General features: G+C 38.1%; 1 protein-coding gene across 1 annotated transcript in view; it reads left to right on the forward strand.

The window, feature by feature from the left end:
• The window catches only part of fuss (SKI family transcriptional corepressor fussel), a 36,385-nt gene extending 12,316 nt beyond the window's left edge, over positions 1-24,069 (forward strand). Inside the window, 10 exon segments of the mRNA XM_028313762.1 lie at positions 1,639-1,732; positions 2,578-2,647; positions 2,650-2,802; positions 3,494-3,635; positions 4,541-4,795; positions 5,231-5,403; positions 6,260-6,386; positions 6,984-7,146; positions 23,010-23,163; positions 23,840-24,069. Of these exon segments, the coding sequence (XP_028169563.1) occupies positions 1,640-1,732; positions 2,578-2,647; positions 2,650-2,802; positions 3,494-3,635; positions 4,541-4,795; positions 5,231-5,403; positions 6,260-6,386; positions 6,984-7,146; positions 23,010-23,163; positions 23,840-23,910 (1,401 nt within the window). The 5' untranslated portion in view covers position 1,639 and the 3' untranslated portion in view covers positions 23,911-24,069.
• The last annotated feature ends 244 nt before the right edge of the window (positions 24,070-24,313 follow it).

Raw genomic sequence — 24,313 nt, forward strand, 5'->3', positions numbered from 1 at the left:
TACCGTAAGTTGAGTTTAGAACGCGCAAAAATGTTGGTATTTTAAGACACACAGAATAATAATTTATTTTTAAGTACCTAGTTGTTACAAAACAATGCCTTTCATAGAATATTTTTTAATAAATATCTCTCAATTTATTATTAGAAAGGTTTTTAATAAAATCTTTAAAAAATACGAAACGAATGAATTAGATAAATCTATAACATGTCAATATCTGATTGAATTCACTCAAATTACAAATAAAACATGCAGGCAGTAAGTAAGTAACATTAATTTTATTAGTTCACATCAGACTAATAAAATAATCATATTCAGCCTTCCAAATCAACCAATAACGATAATGATAATAAATAACCGTGTACCATTACGGTAACACGCCATTCTGCGACCGATATTATCAAATCACCACAAAAAGAAAGAATACCCTTAACAAAAAAGTAACATATGCAGTTATTACAATAATGTAATGTCGTTTAACTTAATCAATTATTTTGGCTGGCGCGCGCCCCGGCCCACTGTGCAGGGGTGACACATATTAACTAATCACACCCCTTAATGACCAGCTCGATCTGTCACCCGTTCTCGTCGCCGACAACCCTATGTTGATTTTTGACATTAAGGATGGTTGTTTAAAGTGGCCATCCATCACTCGAGAGTGGTGACATGTTTTTGTTGCATTTATTTGGGGTGATTCGAAAGGTCACAGTTTAAATGACTTTTCAAAGTGTTGTTGGATCGAGATATGCTTTAATTTATAGCTTTTCAACTGTCCCATTTAATAAACAGAGCAGTTTTGGATACTACAAACAAACAGTTAACTTTTAAATTACTATTTTATGTTAATTGTTTGTTAAAAGTGTATTAAATAAGGTTTGTTATTATAATAACTAAACATTGAGAAATACCTGTCTACTTCGATTGTATTTTACACTTAGTTCTATGAATGGGTTTTAACTATTCCAACAAAGACTGTTTAATATTTGTAATATTGTTAATAGTGATGCCTAATTGTAGCGAAAACCTAGCAATAACCAAGTAACAATAACAAGTTAAATGAACATTTTTTTAACCAAAATAACACTTGTTGAAATTGATAAAAAGCGGCACAATTTCCGAAACGCTTGCACCGCACAGAGGGGCATCACTCCTACATTAGCCTCACCCGACCCTCGCCGTGCTCAATTGATATTCGATACAGTAAATTCACACGCAAACTGCCTATTTGTATACAAAATGATCACTTTTGCCCCAATTTATTGCGCCTTTCCCCACTGTGCAGTTTTATTGGGCGGCAAAAGTAAATGTAGTCATTTTTCCCGTAATGTCTCTCTTTGTTTGTGATCTTTTGTTACTTTTATTAAACGCATTCCGTATTTAATTTGTACGAATATAATGATGAGGTCTGTTTATTTAATTTATTTAAATATTGTTTTCCACTAGCGGAAGGATGCTGTAATTATTATGAATGTTAATTACTCAAATGAACCATAATCAGAAAAGTGGAATTTAATAACTTTGTATCTGTTTTATTATATTTCGATAAGTGTAAGGAAGATATTACATACTATCGTGATAATTTGGTTATCATTCACTCAAATATTGCGTGATCCAAGTCAAGTTATCTTTTTTTTCTTGTAGGATGGAGGCTACAAATTTGGCGATGCCTCCAAGGGACTCCCTCAAGCCACGAGGGGAACACAAAGCCATGCAGTTAAACTCCAAACCTAATCAAGTAAGTAAAAACATTTCTTGTTCTAAGCCCACCTAGCTAATGTCTTGTTTNACTTGTTTAGTTGTCACCATAATAATGGAGGCATTTTCAACTGCTACCTTCAGTTAAGATCAATTCCTATGAACTTCACCCGTGATATCCACAAAGTAATGCATGTTACGGATGAAGTTTGCCCCTACTTGATCAGCCCGCACAATATGACGTAACATTACGATAAAAATTTTTGCACAATACTGTAAGAATAAATGAAATAAAATTTTGTTTTGGTGGCCTTAAGCTCGAAGGAAATGTACAAGATCGATATTTTAGTTCATAATATCCTACAGTTCGAACGGAATTTTCCTAAGAGGCTTGACTTAATACCCACCAACACCGTCTTAGTTTACTTTTGCGTCCAATTAACTAAACATTTTCAAGATGTTGGCTTTTAAGGGTCACCTACGCAATACTTATTGTATACATGTTAGATACTTAACTCTAGCATAATTCGCCCATTTATTTAATCAAAAATAGGAGAGATACCTACAACCAAACGCTACCGGTCCATATCAATTAACAAGAACTTAAGTTTGAATAAGCTTCTAACTAAACTAATTGAAATAGCCTACTTATTGCAAATTAATTACCGACCCAAATTAATTTAATTTAATCAGCTGAATATCGCTATAACGAAATGTGGATCGAATATGAAATAATATAAAAAAAATATAATGCATTTCAAATACCAATTCTCAATCATCCCCTTCAGTGATCCCAGTAAGCGAAAGGCCAATTTCAGTCCTAAATCTTGTGATGCGATGAAGATTACGAAACCCTAATGCCATNAATGCCATATTTTCTTCCAGGTCGGCACAGTTCTTCTCTACGGAGTGCCCATTGTTTCTCTCATCATTGAAGGGGTAGAGCGGCTCTGCCTAGCCAGATCTCCAACACACTTCTCAAGCAGTTCTCTTATAATGAGATCCACAACAGACGGGTGGCTTTGGGCATCACTTGTGTACAATGCACACCAGTTCAGCTGGAGATACTGAGACGGGCAGGAGCTATGCCGGTTTCTTCAAGGAGATGTGGTGAGTTTTTGTGTCTAAAGCAGTCGTTTGCGACCTTTTAGGATAGAAGTGTTTCATCATTAAAGGCGTGTAGAACTGTAGAGGAACTTTGCCTAACATATTCCATAACTAGTTCTTNGTAGTACTTGTAATAACGAGATCCATATTAGAAGAGTGGCGTTAGGCATCACCTCTTCAAGGAGGTGTGGTAACTTTTTGCGTCTACAGCAAAGATTGGAGACTTTTTGTAAAAGAAGTGCCTTATCATTCCGCCTAGCTCAGGTCTTCTATGAATGCCTAAAGATGGACATGAGGACCGTCTAACTAAAGTGTTAAGAATTTTTACTAACTGTAACTATGTATTTATCGACAATATTAATATTGTTATACAGCCATCATAAAAAGAGTATATTTATTCTCAAATACATACGAGTCGTTGGTCTACCTTGTGGATGGACGTCCCACGCTGCGTTTTCCGTAACGTGGCCTCCACTCCAGAACCTTGCTGCCCCATCGGCTGTCAGTTCTGCGTACCAGGTAGCAGGAAGGCGCTGGATGCAGGCCGCTACCTACCGTGCGATGTGGAAGTCATTGTGGGAGGTCTATGTTCAGCAGTGGACTTCCTGTGGCTGAAATGATGATGCTGATGATGACATACGAGTCTCTACCCGCAACTTCACCACACAGACGTCATCCTTACTTTGTTTACCAGGCATGATAACAAGAAGGGAAGCAGAGCGGCTGTGCAAGTCTTTCTTAGGAGACAACGCACCGCCAAGACTGCCGGACGACTTCGCGTTTGCTGTCCATCATGAGTGCGCTTGGGGCTGTAGAGGCGCCTTCTTGCCAGCCAGGTGAGACTTAAAATTAAGCCGAACACTAAGCCTTGGCGCAGACCACCGATTTTTAGTTGGCTGATAGTTGGGTCGGGCTCTTAGGCTGAGTTGCACCACCTAACTTTGACCGTAACTATAACGATAATCGGTGTTTTTGTTTGGAGTTTGACAGATTTTTGACGTTTGTCAAAGTTAAAGTAAGATGGTGCAACCCAGCCTAAGAGCCCGATTGCGCCACACATTACACCGATTTGGTATCGGCCGATTCTTCATACAAATTAAAATCGGGCCCAATTATCGGCCAAATAAAAATCGGTGGTCTGCGCCTTGGTTAACTGGGTGACTGAGATCTTTAGGTGACAAAAACGTGTCTACACGATTTCCAGCTGCACAAATGAGGATGGATTCTGAGTGTACCTATACTTTGCTCATTTCATTGAATACGTGACTTTAAAACACCTTTGAGATGTGTGTAACGTGTGTGTTTAGTAGAATTTACATTCGTCACTAAGTCCTAGACGACATTAATTAGAAATTCTATTTTGTCTCGAGCTATTTTTCATTGGGATTACACTGAATGTGTGATTTAGCATTATATGTTTTCTAAACTTAATTGAACCGTATTACGTAGAACACTACTCGTAATATCATTAACGCTTTGGCATTAAACAAACGATGATGATTTAGGTATCTATAAGCATTCTAATCATTATTTAAAACCATTGTGCCATGGTAATGTTGTGGTCTAAAGCCCGGTCTGTGAGCACGTAGAAATTTGTCCAATGACCCCAAGCTACCCATCCTTATCGTTCGCGCGTAATTATATTGCTGTCGCGCTCGGGGTAGCTTGGGGTCATTGGACAAAATTCTACATGCTCACAGACCAGACTATAGCATCTATTTAGTTTAATTTTCCCCCCAAGGTACAACTCTTCCCGAGCAAAGTGCATCAAGTGCGCGTATTGCGGTCTATTCTTCTCCCCAAACAAGTTCATCTTCCATTCCCACCGGGTGGGCCCTGGAGACAAGTACGTGCAGCCTGATGCTGCCAATTTCAACTCTTGGAGGCGACACATGAAGCTGAGTGGTAGCCCGCCGGATGAGGTGGTACATGCGTGGGAAGATGTAAAGGCTATGTTCAATGGGGGTACGAGGAAGAGGATGCTGTCTGCTGCTAGGTAATATACTGGAAACAGAAGCCGAGTTTTATAATTAAAACGCATAACTTGTGATGATAAAGATTTAGAGAATTTTTATAAACCTGGTCTATGTCGTAGCAAATAATCGCACAAGAATAAAGTAGACACAACCTCTCTATTACGTCGTTTTCGATTCACTTTACATACTTTTTCGTTTTTAAATTTTATATTCATCATCATCATCATAGATTTAAGCGGTAAACCTAATCGATTTGTTTGAGAAAATACGCAACGCTACGTTATGCTACGAAAAATACTACGAAATGCTACGATTATAACGCTGCGTGCGTTATAGACCTTGCAACTTGCAACTTGTGGAGACCCCTAACTACTTTTAAATTACAACATTGTCAAACTTTCCAAAAACAGTAAAACCAACATCTTCAAAAAGTTCAGCCTAAAATTGTGCCACAGAAGGGTTCCTACCCGCAGGCCCGAAGCCGACGGCGCTAGTGAGCCGAAGCGGCCGCCGGCCAGCCCGCCAAGTGCTCACGCGCCGGTGCCGCGGTTGGCCGACTACGTGTGGGGTGCGAGGTTGCCCCTGCCGTATGCGATACCGTGGCTCAAACCGACGCTGTGGACCCCAGGTGAGAGTCAGGTGGTTTAGGTAACCTCAAGTGAGAGTCAGGTGATCTAGGTAACCCCAGGTGAGAGGCAGTGGTCTAGGTATGAAATGTGTCAAGCCATGGCTAGTAGACTACGTGTGAGGTGCGCGGCTACTGCCGTATGCGATACCGTGGCTCAAACCGACGCTGTGGACCCCAGGTGAGAGTCAGGTGGTCTAGGTAACCCCAGGTGAGAGTCAGGTAATCTAGGTATGAAAATGTGTCTCGACACATTTTACTCACTCACTTTCATAGGTACTAGCTATGGCCTGTACCTAGACTACGTGTGGGGTGCGTGGCGTGGCTACCCCTGCCGTATGCGATACCGTTGCTCAAACCGACGCTGTGGACCCCAGGTGAGAGTCAGGTGGTCTAGGTAACCCCAGGTAAGAGACAGGTGGTCTAGGTAGGAAATCTGAGAAGCCATGGCTAGGAGACTACGTGTGGGGTGCCGTTTGCGATACCATGGCTTAAACCGACGCTGTGGACTCCAGGTGAGAGTTAGTGGTGGTTTTGTTACCACCACAACGAGTTTTATTACCACACAGTTCTTGGCCTGCATCGGCCTCGGCCTGATGAAAAGTCCTTCTCGTCGTTTCAGCCAAAGGACGCCCAATGCTGGATAAAGGCCTCCCCAAGGATTTCCACAAGGACCGGTCCTGCGCTGCTCGCGGTTCTTTCCGCGGAAAACTTAAGATTATGTAGTAAGACGCCATTTTCATGTAGCTTGCCTATTTTTAAATTCACTCGACGTTTACCGATGATTCAGCAAATTCTTCGAACTTTTTGGCCCTCGAATGGTGAACTTTTAAGTTAAATAATACCGTCTATTTACCAGGAGCTCTGACCGCGCTGAGCGGAGTGAGCGCTTTGGAAGAACCACGTGCGTTCCGTCCAGTGCGCTCGCATCGGCTGGACTCGCCGCAGCTTTCGCCCGCGCTGTCGCCACCGCGGTCGCCAGAAAGGTAATCATCATCATCATCACATCATTTGTTAGGATTTGAGTGGAGTGAGCGCCCTGGACGGTCCTGGCGCTCAAGCAGACTGAATGAACTGTATCTATACTAATATTATAAATGCTAAAGTAACTCTGTCTGTCTGTCTGTCTTGTTTTCACGCCTAAACCCCAGAACCGATTTTGATGAAATTTGGCATAGAGATAGTTTGAGTCCCGGGAAAGGACATAGAATAGTTTTTATCCCGGTTTTTGAAACAAGGACGCGCGCGATAAAGATTTTCTGTGACAGACTAAATTAAACGCAGGCGAATCCGCGGGCGGAAAGCTAGTAATTAATAAAGTGAAAGGAAAGAAAAGAAAGGATAAATAGGGGAGTGGAGTTTGGGGCAGCATGGACTGTGATCTGAGATTACTGAATAAGAATTTGTCTGCCCCTTGCACGAGCATACTTATAAGACGAAATAAAACCTTTGGTTGCAAGTTGCAAGTAATTATTACACAGGCACAAAAGTTCATATCACTTTTACACTTAATGTATTATTATCAGTTAAGACATAGGTATCAACTAACACCTAACACCTTTAAAACTCAGTGTTACGTCCAGATCGCCAATGGCCACATCATCTCCGCGGCAAACCCGCTCGCCGCTCCGCTCGCCGGCCCGCTCTCCGCTCCGCTCGTCGCCCGCGCGCTCCACCAAGAGCGACAGAGACAGCGATGAGAGCGTCGACATTGAAACTACTGAGGAAGATCAGCCACGAGATGCGGTGAGTACTAAGACTTTCATTTCAGCCAAATGACGTCCACTGCTGCTGGACAAAGGCCTCCCCCAATGATTTCCATAACGACCAGTCCTGCGCTGCCCGTATCCAGGTGCTTTCGACTTACTACAGCTATAGTCTGGTCCGTGAGCAGGTAGAATTTTGTCCAATGACCCCAAGCTACCCATCCTTATCGCTCGCGCGTAATTATGTTGCTATCGCGCTCGCACACTCACTGCAGGTGCCAGTCGCACAGTCGCGACAGCAATATAATTACGCGCGAGCGATAAGGATGGGTAGCTAGGGGTCATTGGACAAAATTCTACGTGCTCACGGACCGGGCTTTAGCTTCACTGGATCGTCAATCCACCGAGTGAGAGACTCTAAGGCTGAGTTGCACACCCAGCTTTGACCGTACCTATGTATCGATAACCGGTGTTTTTGTATGGAGTTTGACAGATTTCTGACGTTTGTCAAAGTTAAAGTAATAAGGTGCAACCCGGCTTAAATAATATCTTTCTTTTTATGTGAACATCTTCTCATGAAACATTATGTACATAATATGTACTCATAGAAGACATTAAGGTTTTTTTCCGCTATTAAGGGCTCTTACACAAAACCCCGATACGACGCGGCATAGACGGTGTTTCATGGTAAAAATTCACGACACAACATCGTAACACAGCGTGCTCCGATGCACGACGACATTCTGTCTACTTCAATAACAAATGTGAAGCCAACTGAAAAGCTGAACCGAACAATATCATATCAAATAAATACAATCCGATTTCGTATAATACGCAACTAAACCCTTTATAACTCACGTAAACGTTTCTCAAAGATGCAATTTAATGGCGGAGTATTGAGTGAATCGCATTATCTACTAGTCCCAAGCATTCGGAGCAAACCGAGCTTCGCTTGAATCCAATTTAAAAAGTTGGAGCAGGAAAATTTTTCCAATCACCGTAGTTGCAAGGCCGGTAATCGGCGATTAGTTTTTTTTTTTGCTTTTATATCTGTGGGGCGCGCCATTTCGATGAATGAGGATGGTTCTGATAAACTGTGTCGGACAAAACGGTTGGAAATCGATGTAGATAGTGAATTTGTAACTCTAAAGTAGACTTGATTTGAATTTGAAAACAAAATCACAAATTATTACATCCAGTTATTTATTTTATTGATAGGAGGAAAACATACAGCATTTTATAACACACATAGAGTTATAGTTATGGCAGAAACTTAATTTCTAAAGGTTACATAGTACTAACCATTTTAAAACAGATGTTTAACTTATGAGTCTACATTAATTACGAACCACTTAGCCACAACATGAAGATAAAAAATGATACCCTATAGATATAAAGAAGAACTTCCAACAGCCTAAACTTGTGTAATTAATGCATTGATTAATTTTATTCAGTTTGAAACATTCGCAATTTAAATCCTGTAGGTGTCGCGTTTTCCCGCCGGACCGAGCGTTCGCCTAAAATGGCCGACAGTACGCTTTGGCACGTCGTAAACTGTGTAATTACTGGCCCGTTCGAATTCAAATGGACTTCATTTCGGTTTTAAATAAGAGAAAATGTTTAATTTAGTAGCGATCCGCTTGGACCAATTAATTGGGGATTTTCGTCTCGTACCAAGCGAGGCTGTTTGTTTTTTATTCCTTCGCTCTATGTACTGACCGTTGAATAAGTTTTTGTGCTGTGATTACGACCTTTTTATACAGTTTTCTTTTTTACAAACCACTTTTGTTCGTTAACGAACTTATTTAATTGTTTACACCAGTAAAGTTAAAGGCGCCCATTACTCAAATAATATTTCTTATTTTTAAGTACCGTAACTTTTTTACACGGTAGTTTTTTTTGCGCTTCTTTTTTACACGAGAATTTTTTTTCAATCCATCTCTTTAAAAATTTTAGGAAATACGTAGAATTAGAGGAAAACAATGTCTCTGCCTTTTTATCAACCTCAAAACCGTAGCTGAACATAACCTGCGACACTTTTAGTGCTAAATTAAGAACAGTCATTTTAATATCAATCAATCCCCCAATTATATCGCTTCTAAATTAACAAATCAAACCAAGGCTTGACTCACGATCAATACGGTGATTAAATAATTACTGGGTCGTTATACGTCGTCCTTTGAAGGTATTAGCGCGAGAGCCCTTCGGCGCGCGTTAATTACTCGCCCTGGCTGACGCCTTGTTTACGTCTATTCATACTGGTTATACATAAATAACCACTAAATAACGAAACACCTGATTAACACAAACATTAGGATTAGATATTTTTGGATCTAGTTCGGTGGAGTTGGTCATTGAATGGAGTTCACTGAAATTGTAATACTGAGATAGAGATTGTATTTAATCAACAGTTATTCTCGGTGCGATTAATCTTGCATTAAATAAAGACCTAACAGCAATAGCACGGCATCTAGTATACTGAAACCGTGAAAAAATCAAGATTAGATTTTTTTGGATCTAGGTGGTCGTGGGAATTTTTCAATATCCTCTTGTAACTAAGCTTTAAGTTTACTAATGTACCTACATGCCAAATTTCAAGCGTCTGACTTAAGCGGTTTAGATTTTTCATACAAAAGGATTTTCCCGCTAATTCCCGTTCCCGTGGGAATTTCGGGAATTCCTTGTTGTAACTAAGCTTTAAGTTTACTAATGTACCTACATGCCAAATTTCAAGCGTCTGACTTAAGCGGTTTAGATTTTTCATACAAAAGGATTTTCCCGCTAATTCCCGTTCCCTTGGGAATTTCGGTAATTCCTTTCTTAGTGCACCTCTACGGTATTTAAGCTACGTCCCTTCCAAATTTCAAGTGCCTACGTTTAGCCGTTTAGGCTGTGCGTTTATCTGTCACTAAGTCAGTCAGTTTCTCCTTTTATGTATATTTAGATTCTTTTTTAACTACAATGTCGTTTATATAAATTACATTGATGTTTTTTAATATTTTAGTTCTTTTTTGTTTCTTTGAGTAATATTTGATTTTAATATTGATTTGATTTTAAAGGTGGAAGAAAAAACGTAAGAAACTATTAATAGCAGGGTTACTAGCCAATGGATGGCTATTAATGGCTATTAACAGATAATAATCAGTTATTATCCAAACTAGCTGGCTACAAACCCATCTCTATCACATTATAATACTGAGACAAAGATTGTGTTTAATCTTTTTTTTTCTCGTTGCGATTAATCTTACATTAAATAAAGACCTAACAGCAATAGTTCGACGACATCTAGTACTGAATCCGTAAAAAATCAAGAAAATGGTGTTTTGGTCGACTTTATCTAAATATCTACTACATAAAAATAAGTCCGGTTTTCCTCCCTGACGCTATAACTCCAGAACGCACGAACCGATTTCCACGGTTTTGCATTCGTTGGAAAGGTCTCGGGCTCCGTAAGGTTTATAGCAAAGAAAATTCAGGAAAATTTTCAACAGAACAGCGGGAAGGGGGTAAAACGGGATCCACGCGTACGAAGTCGCGGGCGGCCGCTAGTCCTTTGTAAAAATAACACTCGTAGTACTTTATTTTATACATATTGTTATAGTAAGGTTAGTAATTTTGTATATTGCCTGTCGGTAAGTAATTTTCACATTATGTTGTTTAAATACCGTTAAAATTAACATTTGATTTGCATAAACTCACCAATTTGGTGTGTTCCTCTTAATTAACCCACATTTAATTGTTTCATAATCGGATTTAATATTTGTAGGCAGAAATAGATCGGCCTATGAAAAGCTTCATACGCCCTTGGTGATTAATTTATTATCTTAAACAGCGTCTCTTTAAAGGGTATTTAATACCAGTAGTGGGCATAATGCCACTTCTTAATTGTTACTTAGAGAATATGACTTTCGAAGGTCCTTGGTTCGATTTTCAAGACATAATATTTTAAAAAGCACTGATTTAAAACTTCCAGGTTAATTAGGACATAGAGTGTTTTACTACTAGACATTCTTGAATTCGTTTCGCTGAATCACTTACTTTTAAACACGATTTCCTACTGTGAATCTGTCATGACAGTAACTTTTTTAAGAGAGTTGATTTCACACAAGTTCTAATACTGTCACTTTCCTCAGTAACAAGAATCAAAAAGAAGTCTTGCAACTGACCATCTCCACAAATATTCAATTCCATACCATAAACCCTATCAATTATACAGTTACATTCTTAGTTCTATCAACCGGACTGTACCATTGAGATTAATTCGTCAAATCGGATTAGTGTAGATCGGCTTACACCGGCGCCGCGGGCGCTGCGAGTGATTGTCTGCAGTACATTGTTCGTACTGCCCACCGGTCGACGATGGGTTTATAAATACATGCCCATTTTTAGGCTGGGTTTTTCAATTACTTAGTATTAGCGCATGGAACGAAGGATTGTGAGCTTTTCCGAGATAAAAGAGAAACATGTGAAATTGTTTATATGCTTTGACGTTAAATTCTGATGAAGTGTCTGAAATTCAGTCGTTTTGGACTTATGAATTATGAAGTTATAAAGTTATTGCTACTTGTTTAATTTTACTTAAGTCTGAAACAGGTACTTTTATGATGATGCAACAGAATCTAATGAAAACTTTGTTGAAATCGTGCTAATGTAAATATTCTGAAAATAGGAGACAAAATAATTAGTTTTTCCAGATTTTTTATTGGTACCTACATAAATTACAGTAGCATAATAAATATCTAATAAAAAAAAACATGCATGTGTTTTATCTTCACATTACTTTTTTCCTTACTACCATTCTTTAACTATTCGTCAACAACAATCAATTTAATAACAATTGTCGTTTAAGACGTGTTAACACTATAATCTATTTGGGTCATCACGAAAATTTAATTACGCCCCACTGTGCCACTCGAGTAGACGACAGCACATCAAGCTAATCTCAGAACATCTTATGCCATTGTAATACGTCCTATATTGCAACAAAAATATGTAGTATGATGTGACTGTACCAGACTCTACCTACGTGAAAGTCGAAGTAATGTTTTGATACAATATTTAACACCGCTTATGCTGTTTGCATTGGGGCGCGTTCGCAAACACACTCGATCACCCTCCGAACAAGCGATTCGATTAAAGTACCGTATCGGGTTGCTTAATTTTTGTAACGTTTGTGGACAACAATGGGGCTATTATTAATTACTTTTATTGTCTGTCTGATACGGTAAAGAATGTTGTAAATAAAATATCCACGCATTATGTTGTATCCCTTAACTTTAACCGTAACTTTGACAATAGCCGGTATTTTTGTATGGAGTTTGACAAATTTTTGACGTTTTTTAAAGTTAAAATATGATGGTAAAACCCATCCTTATTGATAATTCCTTAAACAACAACGTTGAACTTTTGTAGCCGAGGCGGGCATTGATTTATAACGACATCATCCAACAATAACAATTTAAACTATTTATCTGAAGATGGATCAATCATCATAAAAATAGCTAGGTATTACAAAAAAGGTGCATAATTCTTACTTCAAATGTTGAACTTTTTAAAAGTTTCAGAACGTTTTTCTCTGTTCTTTTGTCTTAAGCGCCACATCGCAACTAATACAAAGCGCGTACGTGCCTCAGCCGAGGCGGGCACTGATTTATAACGACATCATCCAACAATTGAATCGCTGCTGCAATCCGCCCAAAGTATCTATTAGCTACGTGCTTGGAGTGCTGAGGAGGGTTACCACAGCGTAACTAGATTCAGTAAGTTTTGTTCATTTCTCGAGCGTAAACAGTGTAGAGTTACACAACGAGAAAATTAGAGATATGATAAAATATTACAAGGATTAGGTCTAGGAGAAATGAAAGAAGTGGTTTCAGTGGGGATAGACAGAGATATCAGCATAAAAAGACAAATAATAACAAAAACACACGTAGTGTTAGAATGAATTCGGTAAGAGCTTTTGTATTTATTCAATCCGATGGTCTGGGTTTATTTATAAAGTCACACTGTCGGATCTAGAGCGTAACAAAACCACCATAAAAGCCTACTGTGTTCATATTGTGTTATGGTGTGGTAAAACTTTGGTGCACGAATTACACCGACTGAGCCTCTGTGGGACAATAAAGACTATCGAAGCCATATTGAAGTGTCAACTAGAATGACGACACGATGTGCCTGTGTACTTACAAAGTAACATTCGATATCAATTTAGATTCGATAGATCCTTTAGTCCTTTACCTACCTATCTTTGGAACTTAGTGCAGCGAAGAAATCTAGTCTAAATACTAACGAATGCCCGTATACCTACCTAGCTGTTTAAAAACTGGTGTCAATGATAAAAAAAGTGATTTAGGAGTTCTGTAACAGCTATTTTTTTCATTGGTAAATAATAAACTAATTGGTACTCGTATTAATAATTAGATAACTTTATTATTTCTATTCAAGATACAACCTACTTGTTGAGTATTTATGGACTAATTTGCTTTAATATTTTTTTTTCTTTCTTCAAGTACAACTCTGTTTACAAATACTGTTTTCTCAATCTATTATCTTCCTTACAAAAGAGCGTTCGCTTTAAAACAAATTAATGACATACAGAAGCGTCTGTCCCCCGGGGGAGGGCGTCGTGCGAGGTGCGCTTAATTACACGCCCGATAGACTGACGGACAATGCGATCGCACTCAGTGCAGCTTGTTGTAATGACTTAGGAAAGCACAGCTAGTATTGCATATTTAAATAGTTTTTTTAAATATAGGACAGATTTTTGTATTATGCCCGTTTTCACCATCAATACCTACCCAATTTTTAAATTACCCCTATGGTAACACATAACAGGAATTTTATTTTTCATAGGGGTCACTTAAAATTAGGGATTGATGGTAAAAACTTGAATGAAAGTCTCCGCATAAGTACACCATTCAATTTAAGAATGAATGATATAGTAAAAAAATGCATGAATTGTGATATTTCAGTATTCGTATCGTACAATACCTAAATAATACACTTTCGTAGAATATCTACGGTGTCGCTACGGCGCGGCGTAGACGGCTACACATTCTACGTAGTACAAGTACAGTAGTAACGCGTAGCGGTTTTGCTCGTAGTCATTGTATACTACGAGAAAGAATGTGTAAATAAATATTATCGTGCACTTTATGTACTTACTTATTGTAGTAAGCTCGATTTTTTGTTTATATCAGCTACTTAGCTACAATTACTACTTCAAATTATATAAATGTAAAATTACAAAATTAGAAAGATATTATTCTTTAAAAAAAGAGTTACGACATAGTTTAATCATGTCCTTTGAGTTATTTTATTATAGTCCTTAAGAGTAAATTTAAAAGCTAATTGAAAAATTAACTCTTTCAACCATTTTCCATCATAATCTAAAAGCACACGAGTCACGAAGTCTCCTCTTTATTTGTAACGTTGAGGCTGCCATATGTCGTTCTTACACCTATTGTGTTTTTGCCGGGACATTTTACGTATTACACAATAGCCTAGGCCACTGAAAATGTATGGCCCGCTGGCCTAGATAGGGACTTGAATAATTAACGCTTGCTGGGAACTTATAAGCGGGTTTAAAGCTTTTGTATTTTTAAGCTTTCTAAGCTTAGGTTTTTTAAGGACTTAAAAGTTTTTTCTACTTTTTTAGTTAGGGTCGTTGATATCACTTGTCAAGTGTTCAATTAAAACTTATTGGTTTTTCAGGGCTCTGCTCTGGAAAATCTGGGAATTGCTTAAGTGTCAAATAACCCGCGTACCTACCATCTGGACTTAGGGTTGCCATGTCCAAAATCACAAAAGCCGGACTCTGTGCTTTATTTGTCCGGACATTTTACCCAAAAAGCCGGACATGTGTGGGGTCACCTCAGCTCATAAGTGAGTACTATCATCATCGGTTGCTAACCAACATCCTGATGCGTGCGCTTCATATTATTCTGTGGGTCGACTTACGCTTGGCGCGGCAACCAAATATAAAGCCTAACAAAAGCCGGACAGGCCGGACAACACAATATTTGGCCGGACAGGCCGGACAACACAATATTTGGCCGGACAAGACCGTAAAAAGTCAAACACCTGGCAACCCTATCTGGACTACACATCAGTCTTACTACAAATATACCTACACCTAAATGTAAAAAGTATCTAACAAATAATCGTATTAAAGTCCAATTCATTTTAATAGCCCGACACCAAAACAAATGGTAAATTAGAGAAATGTCGGTAAATACAAACGCTCCTGTTTCATTACAACAAAAAGCAATTACTTCCACGTTTCATAGATAATTCATAGTTTTGCGTTCAAGCGAACAATAATCAAATTATTTGGAGCTACACGTTTGATGTTTATCTGATTAAATTAAATGCCTAATGTTAATGGCTTTTGAATTTGTTTTTGAAGTTGTAATGTTATTTTGTTCTACTTTATGTAAAACTAGCTGCCGCCCGCGACTTCGTACGCGTGGATCCCGTTTTTAGGGGTGGAGTTTCGTAAAATCCTTTCTTAGCGGATGCCTACGTCATAATAACATCTACATGCATGCCAAATTTCAGCCTGATCCGTCCAGTGGTTTGGGCTGTGCGTTGATAGATCACTATGTCAATCAGTCAGTCAGTCACCTTTGAGTTACATATGTTTTTAGACTAGTATTTTAGTAAGATACGCGTATACCTAATATAAATACGAAGTTACATTAGAGTCATGTTAAGACTTAACTACCTATTATGCAATCAATCTATTTTTTTTCTTATTGTTAGCCAATTTGAAAGTCAGAGCGGGCATGATTACTTGCATCAATCCGATTTTTGTACTTACCTAAATTCCTTATTGTATTAAGGAGCAGGAAGGCGCTGGACGCAGGCCGCTACCAACCGGGTAACATGGAAAGCATTGGGGGAGGCCTATGTTCAGCAGTGGACTTCCTATGGCTGAGATGATGATGATTGTGTGCTTGGATGTAGATTAATGATCGATGCCAATTTTCAAAAATCGCACAATGTAAGCACTTAACTAGGTAATTAGTATATGAAACAAAACTTGCATATTTTACTATATAATTTTATTCAACTAAAGAATCCAATCCAGTTTCTCCACTATCATAAAAAAGTCCAACTGTAACCACTAGGTCACAATCATTACGTCAACATCGTAATTCTTATTCCGTTCGTTTTAACATCGAGTCAAATGCCGCGATGGCATTTGAGCTTTTTATTTACTCATTTGGGAAGTGGCATTTGCCGTTTTTATTGGTGGCAGCGTGTGCGGAACATTAATTTTGCTATTCAGTGCTGGATAGATAGATAGGGGTTTATAAAAGTATCAGTCAGTATTGATGTGTAAAGTTCGCGCCAAAAGATTTTTGTAATGTTTGCAAATAAAGTGGAATGACTAACATTGACATAAAATTATCTATGGCACTAAAAGAAGTGTCCGAATACTAAGTGATAGATCTTTATTTGGTGGCTAGAGAAACAATCACGATTTTAGATCGCAATCGAGTGTTCCCTATTTTGTCTACAGATTGGGTCCTGTCCAGCAGAATCACGGTCAGTAAATTACAAAAGAGGGACATGTGAACAGAATATTATTTTTTAAATATTGTCCTACTACCATTGTACTTATCCATCTATGACATACAATGTATGACAATGTAGCGTGCCTTAAATTGCATTAGTACATTTAAAATCACCGACATGATAGAGTTAGCTGGTCCTCGCGGATCGCATGCGACACGGTAATCGGCGAGCGATTTATTATTGAAGCACTGCGCGCGTTGGTTACGTAAATAATTATACGGAACCACTCATGAATTGTTTATAGGTGTGAGGTGTAGAGCGAATGAGATTTAGAGCTGGCAATTGACATGGTGACATAGAAGTTTAGTTTATTTTGTGGAATTTAGAGCCATAGCATAATTTTAGCATCGGCGACTTAGGTAGTCGCTTTTTGAAAGCTGAATGCAGCGATCACCACACATTCCACACCGCACACTTAAAAACGACAAAGGAGTTAGGTAGGTATTCGTGCTAATGAAACACAGTCTATCAGCCATGATATAATTACCTTTATTGGTGGTTGCTGTTAGGTAAAAAGTCGTCGTGGTCGTGGAATACTTACCATTTTCCAGCTATTTCATTAGCACTTATTTTTAAAAACCTTTTCTTGTAATAACTTTGCCATGTCTATTAATTATGAAGTCTACGTTGCACCGATTGCTTTTAAATGAAACAACAATAATTACCACGAGCTTTGTCTAGTGGGCGCCACTGTCACACGCGTGTGGAGTATCAAAACGCTTTCCCAAACTTTGCTTTAATTAAATGATATTAAAACAGGTAGGTAAACATACTAAGCTGTTTCTTCACTTGGTAATTGTTTGTGACGTATGCAAGCATCTTTAATGCCAAACCTTACAGTCGAACAAATCGACGGGAACTCCCATCAACGTAGACCTACTTCTTACCTACTACTTAACTGGGCCATTCTTAAATTTGTGCCAATTTTTTTTAAGAAATTAACGATTATTTTTTTTAACTTTTTGCGATGTGTATCGAAAGTATAAACCAAAAGCATACTTTTAATGTATATGGACAACCTTAAAGCCCTCGGAAAGGAAACAAAATAGCCTACGTAACCACGACTGTGACACTGCATGACACGGATGTGACAGTTTTACATTTTTACTGTAAATAATAATATTTATGTTGTTAAATTTATATCATAATAGTTTAAATTGATTAACAATAAAATACACTAAATTCGTTTCATCAACAAAGGTGTTATTTGGTAATATGTACTTTTTTCTGAACATCCAAAAATTTAATTAAAATTGAGATCAAAAATGCCGTCAGGTAGTTAATATATCTACTAGATAATAAAAAAATAGACTTTTTATTATTGGCACTATCTGCTCATGCTTCCGATATGCTACCTACATGGTTTCGATATGATAATATGCTTAACAAATTAGTAAATATTAAACACAGTAGGTACCTAATTGAGTATCAAATGAGATTTCTGTAGGATTCACGTAACAGTTGTTTTTGACAACTTAAACATGTTTCATAGTCACCGTACCACTAAAAATATGGTTAATAGCAATTCCTTAAAAGGAATTGCTACAACAACTCCGACCACCTCTGCAGGGCCTTTACCGGGAGCTGTCTAAGTAAAATTTGATATTACTGCAGAAATGAGAAAGTGCAATAATTTTTCCTTCGTGGCATCTAGAAAATCATACTAGCGAAAAATAAGTACACTTACTAAAAGGCTACTTCTAAAAATTGCACAATACACAAAATAATTTAGCAGAACAACAAAAACTATTAAAATNAGTCCAAAATGGTGGTAGTTTTACTGACACCCTGCATACCTGTTCGTAGGATGTCCCAGGTTTGGGTTCTGATTGTGCTTTGAGTTGAGATTCTAAAATTCTATTTTTGGCAATAAGTTCCTCTAGCTGTGCCTTTAGTTCTGTGTCAGACATGTTGAAAATGTAACTGTACCACTGTGCAGAAAGTAAACAAAGTTAAAAAATAAAAAAATGTGCTGTTAAGGGTTAAAATATCCTTCTCCGCAGGTGTTAGGAAATTCAATTTAACAATATTAAAAATAATCAATTTTAGATGCAATATGCAGATAAAAATAAAATAAACAATGATACACACACTTGGCCGTTGCAAATTTGAAACCATAAGACAGGTTAGATCAAATTGGTAGGAATTTTAGCAATAGAAACCAATAACCTTAATTAAACCAACATATTACATGCAATAAATACCTGGTAAATGCTTAATTATTACAAACAAAGTATTTAATGTAAACCGAAAGTTAATTGTTAATAATTCAAATACAAGTTGATAAGAATGAATAAATTTACCTAGTTTAAATTGAATTATGTTATTAAGTTGGGTTAGGTTAGGAATATTGTAGTTTTACACACAGATTAGCAATGACACAGAGAAATAAGTATGGTACATGAACGGAGCACTGTAAAGTTCAATGTTTTCGCATGATGCACAAGTTAGACGGAGCAAGATGGAAGTGGTACTTGTGTGGCTGCGATGCTGGTGGACAGTCTTTGATTGTACTTCACTTGATTAAGATGGTTTATGATTTTAGCGTCCAGTTGTTATTAAGCACAAGGTTTCACACACAATACACTCATGCACGATGCACGTAATGGACGAAGAAGAAGCTGGCGTGCGAATAGCGTCAGGTCAGGGGCGCGAAATGGTAGCACGTTGCGCGTTGTGAAGATACCACGGAGCGTAACCGGAATGATTTTCGTGTTCGGGATCCTGATGAAGATGATCCGGGATCCGTTTGGAACGTACGGTGGTCACCAGTTTGGGGATTGATGAGGCGGCGCTCCCCGAGCCGAATCAAACTCCGGTTAGTGTTACACGGTGTATATTGTAAACAGCAGTAGCAGGTGGTTTACACAACGAGGACACGTACATGTGATTGTATAGCGATGGCACTGGTTAACGAGGCGTATACACAAGTGTTATACGGCGAGTTGTGATGTATTTTACAAGTATTTACACAGAAATCAACGGATGGTAGCGTTGTTTTTCCAAGGCGCCAAAAGTAGTGGCGGTCGAGAAAAATGATCTGTCAAATGTCAGATTTTGACAGGACAAGTTTTTGAGGTGCGTTCAGAAATACAAAGTCACCGAACGCCACAATCTGATTAAATTAAATGCCCAATGTTAATGGCTTTTGAATTTGTTTTTGAAGTTGTAATGTTATTTTGTTCTACTTTATGTAAAACTAGCGGCCGCCCGCGACTTCGTACGCGTGGATCCCGTTTTACCCCCTTAGGGATGGAGTTCTTAATCCTTTCTTAGCGGATGCCTAAGTCATTAATAACATCTACCTGCATGCCAAATTTCAGCCCGATCAGTCCAGTGGTTTGGGCTGTGCATTCATAGATCACTATGTCAGTCAGTCAGTCAGTCACCTTTGAGTTATACTATAATTATGTTTAGATTATTAATAGTATTTTAGTACAATACGCGTATTATAAATATGAAGTTACATTAGAGTTATGTTAAGACTACCTATTATGCAATCAATGTAATTATTTTCTTATTGTTAGCCAATTTAAAAATCAGAGCGGGTATGGTTCCTTGCATCAACCCGGATTTTGTACTTACCTAAATTCCTTATTGTATTAAGGAGCAGGAAGGCGCTGGACGCAGGCCGCTACCAACCGGGTAACATGGAAAGCATTGGGGGAGGCCTATGTTCAGCAGTGGACTTCCTATGGCTGAGATGATGATGATTGTGTGCTTGGATGTAGCTTAATGATCGATGCCAATTTTCAAAAATCGCACAATGTAAGCACTTAACTAGGTAATTAGTATATGAAACAAAACTTGCATATTTTACTACATAATTTTATTTAACTAAAGAATCCAATCCAGTTTCTCCACTATCATAAAAAGTCCAACTGTAACCATTAGGTCACAATCATTACGTCAACATCGTAATTCTTATTCCGTTCGTTTTAACAGCGAGTCAAATGCCGCGATGGCATTTGAGCTTTTTATTTACTCATTTGGGAAGTGGCATTTGCCGTTTTTATTGGTGGCAGCGTGTGCGGAACATTAATTTTGCTATTCAGTGGATGTAGTATACATCGATAGGGGTTTGATAAAAGTATCAGTCAATATTGATGCGTAAAGTTCGCGCCAATAGATTTTTGTAATGTTTGCAAATAAAGTGGAATGACTAACATTGACATAAAATTATCTATGGCACTAAAAGAAGTGTCCGAATACTTAGTGGTAGATCTTTATTTGGTGGCTAGAAACAATCACGATTTTAGATCGCAATCGAGTGTTCCCTATTTTGTCTACAGATTGGGTCCTGTCCAGCAGATTAAATTACAAAAGAGGGACATGTGAACAGAATATTATTTTTTAAATATTGTCCTACTACCATTGTACTTATCCATCTGTATCTGACATACAATGTATGACAATGTAGCGTGCCTCAAATTGCATTAGTACATTTAAAATCACCGACATGATAGAGTTAGCTGGTCCGCGCGGATCGCATGCGACACGGTAATCGGCGAGCGATTTATTATTGAAGCACTGCGCGCGTTGGTTACGTAAATAATTATACGGAACCACTCATGAATTGTTTATAGGTGTGAGGTGTAGAGCGAATGAGATTTAGAGCTGGCAATTGACATGGTGACATAGAAGTTTAGTTTATTTTGTGGAATTTAGAGCCATAGCATACTTTTAGCATCAGCGACTTACTCGCTTTTTGAAAGCTGAATGCGCCGATAACCACACATTCCACACCGCACACTTAAAAACGACAAAGGAGTTAGGTAGGTATTCGTGCTAATGAAACACAGTCTATCAGCCATGATATAATAACCTTTATTGGTGGTTGCTGTTAGGTAAAAAGACGTCGTGGTCGTGGAATACTTACCATTTTCCAGCTATTTCATTAGCACTTATTTTTAAAAATTCGTAGAATCCGGCTCTACATAATATATCGAAGACTTCGTGAATTTTCCTTTTCTTGTAATAATAACTTTGCCATGTCTATTCATTATGAAGTCTACGTTGCACCGATTGCTTTTAAATGAAACAACAATAATTACCACGAGCTTTGTCTAGTGGGCGCCACTGTCACACGCGTGTGGAGTATGAAAACGCTTTCCCAAACTTTGCTTTAATTAAATGATATTAAAACAGCTACCTAAACATATTAAGCTGTTTCTTCACTTGATAATTATTTGTGACGTATGCAAGCATTAAATGATTCATTAAGGTTAATTTCACGGGAACTCCCATCAACGTAGACATACAGACCTACTTACTACGATAAGTATTTTATAAGGAACGTTCATACCTTACATTACTTACCTACATTATTAATTGTATGCAGGGCCGTTTTTAACCTACAGGGGCCCTGGCTGGGCACATAAGGATCAAGGGAGGCCCTTCTCATCTAGAAAAAGATCTTTTATGAGAACAAACGGGGCCTCCTCGATCGCGGAGCCCAGAGTGCCCAGTGGGAAAGAGGGGCCTGTCTGCATGAATCGTCTTAACACAAAGTCGTCAAAACACATAAAACTAATTTTACTGAACTTATAAGTTTGGGAACCGCCACAAATCGCTGTGAATGTGGGTAATAGTCGTTATTAGTTAAGTGATAGCACTGTAGAGAGCGTGTGGCATCAGATACGCGCGCACGTAACAACAAACGATTTTTAACTCGATCGCTCCGCTTTAGATAATTGCCCTTAAATATAACATCGATCGTGGAGTGGAACTGAACTTTAAGTGTGCTTTGATAATTACCTACACTTTTTTTTAACTTTGAAAAGGTTTCTGTAATTTATGAGAATTTTGCATTTGTTGAAATTAATATGTTTTTTACTCAGAATACAGAGTTTGTTCTGTATTCTGAGGTTTTTTATGAAATAGCTCTGCACTGCTCATAAACTTGTTTCTTAACTTTCCAGTTATTTTTATATGTGAGTTAAGAATGAATGTTTATGTTTATTTAACTTAAGGGCCACACTTCTAGTCCTAACCATTTCCGGACATGTTGTCTCGTTCTATCGCAAAGAATCTCCATTTGATGAGAGCGAGATAAAAAACGAAAATAGGTAGCTGGAAATGTAGTTAAATTCCTACTCCCTAGCGCCTTATTATAATTGAATGGCAAAGATTTCTTTTACTGTGTAACTTGTGACAGTTAATAATTTACTTACAGCTCTTGCATCAAACAACAGAAAAATACGCAGTTTCCTATATTTCATACAATTAATGTTGGTGTAAGAATATAATTTAGTAGAGTATTCTAATACATATTATAAATAGCTAAGGTACATTATTAATTTTACTTACAATTTGTTTCAGACGTGTTCGTGGTCGTGCCACACCGCGCCGCCGCGGCCCGACGAGTCTTGCTGGAGCGCCCTCGTGCCCAAGGTGGAGCGCGAAGACGAAGCCCGCGTGGAGCCCTGGCGGCTGCCCGACCTGCGGCCCGCGCTGCATTACATGCGGGATCGTGGTAAGATATACCAAATATTAGTCACCTGATAAGGAATCGGAGCTGTATATTTAATGTAAAAATGTAATCTGTAATGCTCACTCAACACAACTACTGCGACACAGGCCTGCGAGCCTAGTGCAGAAGCTGTGGTTTATTACATCACAGGAAATGATATTTGTGAATAAAGATTATTTATTATTATTATTATTTATTTATTATTATTATAGATAATAACAAGAACCTTCCAGAAACTGCTTCATGGAAGGAGTAATAAACAATGGGGAGTAAAAATTTTGTTCTTACAACCTTCCAGAGATGAGCGCTCTGCACAGAAGAAAATATCCCATCCCCATCCAGAAATAGTTATAAAAATGGGCAATTGGGCATGTCTCCATTTGTCCTACACTGGCGGACATCGGAAAAAAAAGTTGCGAGATATCCGCTATTGAAATCCCCGTGGTTACCAAGGTATAAAAACCAAACAAGTTTGTAGGGGACAACAGGAATACACGAAGAATGTCTTAAGTTAAGATTAAATGTTTTTGAATTATCCCACAAAAGAATTGAGATCTAAAATAACGGGTTTATTTAAGTTCATTGAATTTTAAGTAAATTAGATTTATTACAACACCCGCCTCTAATACATAGGTACCTAATTTTACTTACCTAGTCTGATTTAATTTTGTTGTTACAGAAAGAGACGGTTGCGCTGCATGTGTTGCTCCACTGCCACTGCTGCCCCCTCCTGCACCTGCGCCTCATTAGCACTAAATCATTGTAATTAAAAAAACTTCATGAAATTGTTCGAAACTTTTTCTAAATTTCGCGCCAAAGCAGCCGAAACAATGACATTACTATTTTTTTCCCCAATGATTATGGCCTTGGACAAAACCACTTTGGCCGGTCAATGAAAGCAAAATCCAGATGGCGCTGGTGCTTATGTGCTTATGTTACAAGTTGTAGAATCAGTAAAATGACAACATATTTTTTGTTTTATATTTAAAGAATTTATTTGTACAGGATTTGACTATTACAAAATGCGAAGAGTTATAGTTATAATCCGATTTGCGACAAGACATTAATTCGAAAGCACTTTTTCAGGAAGTGATAAGACGGCTACTTTCTTGTAGAAATATTGTAGATACGTTATTTTAAATTATTAATATAG

This window comes from Ostrinia furnacalis, unplaced genomic scaffold (genome assembly GCF_004193835.3).
Source record: "Ostrinia furnacalis isolate ACB-3 unplaced genomic scaffold, ASM419383v2 OfSCF4337, whole genome shotgun sequence".
In the NCBI taxonomy this organism is placed as follows: Eukaryota; Metazoa; Arthropoda; class Insecta; order Lepidoptera; family Crambidae; genus Ostrinia; species Ostrinia furnacalis.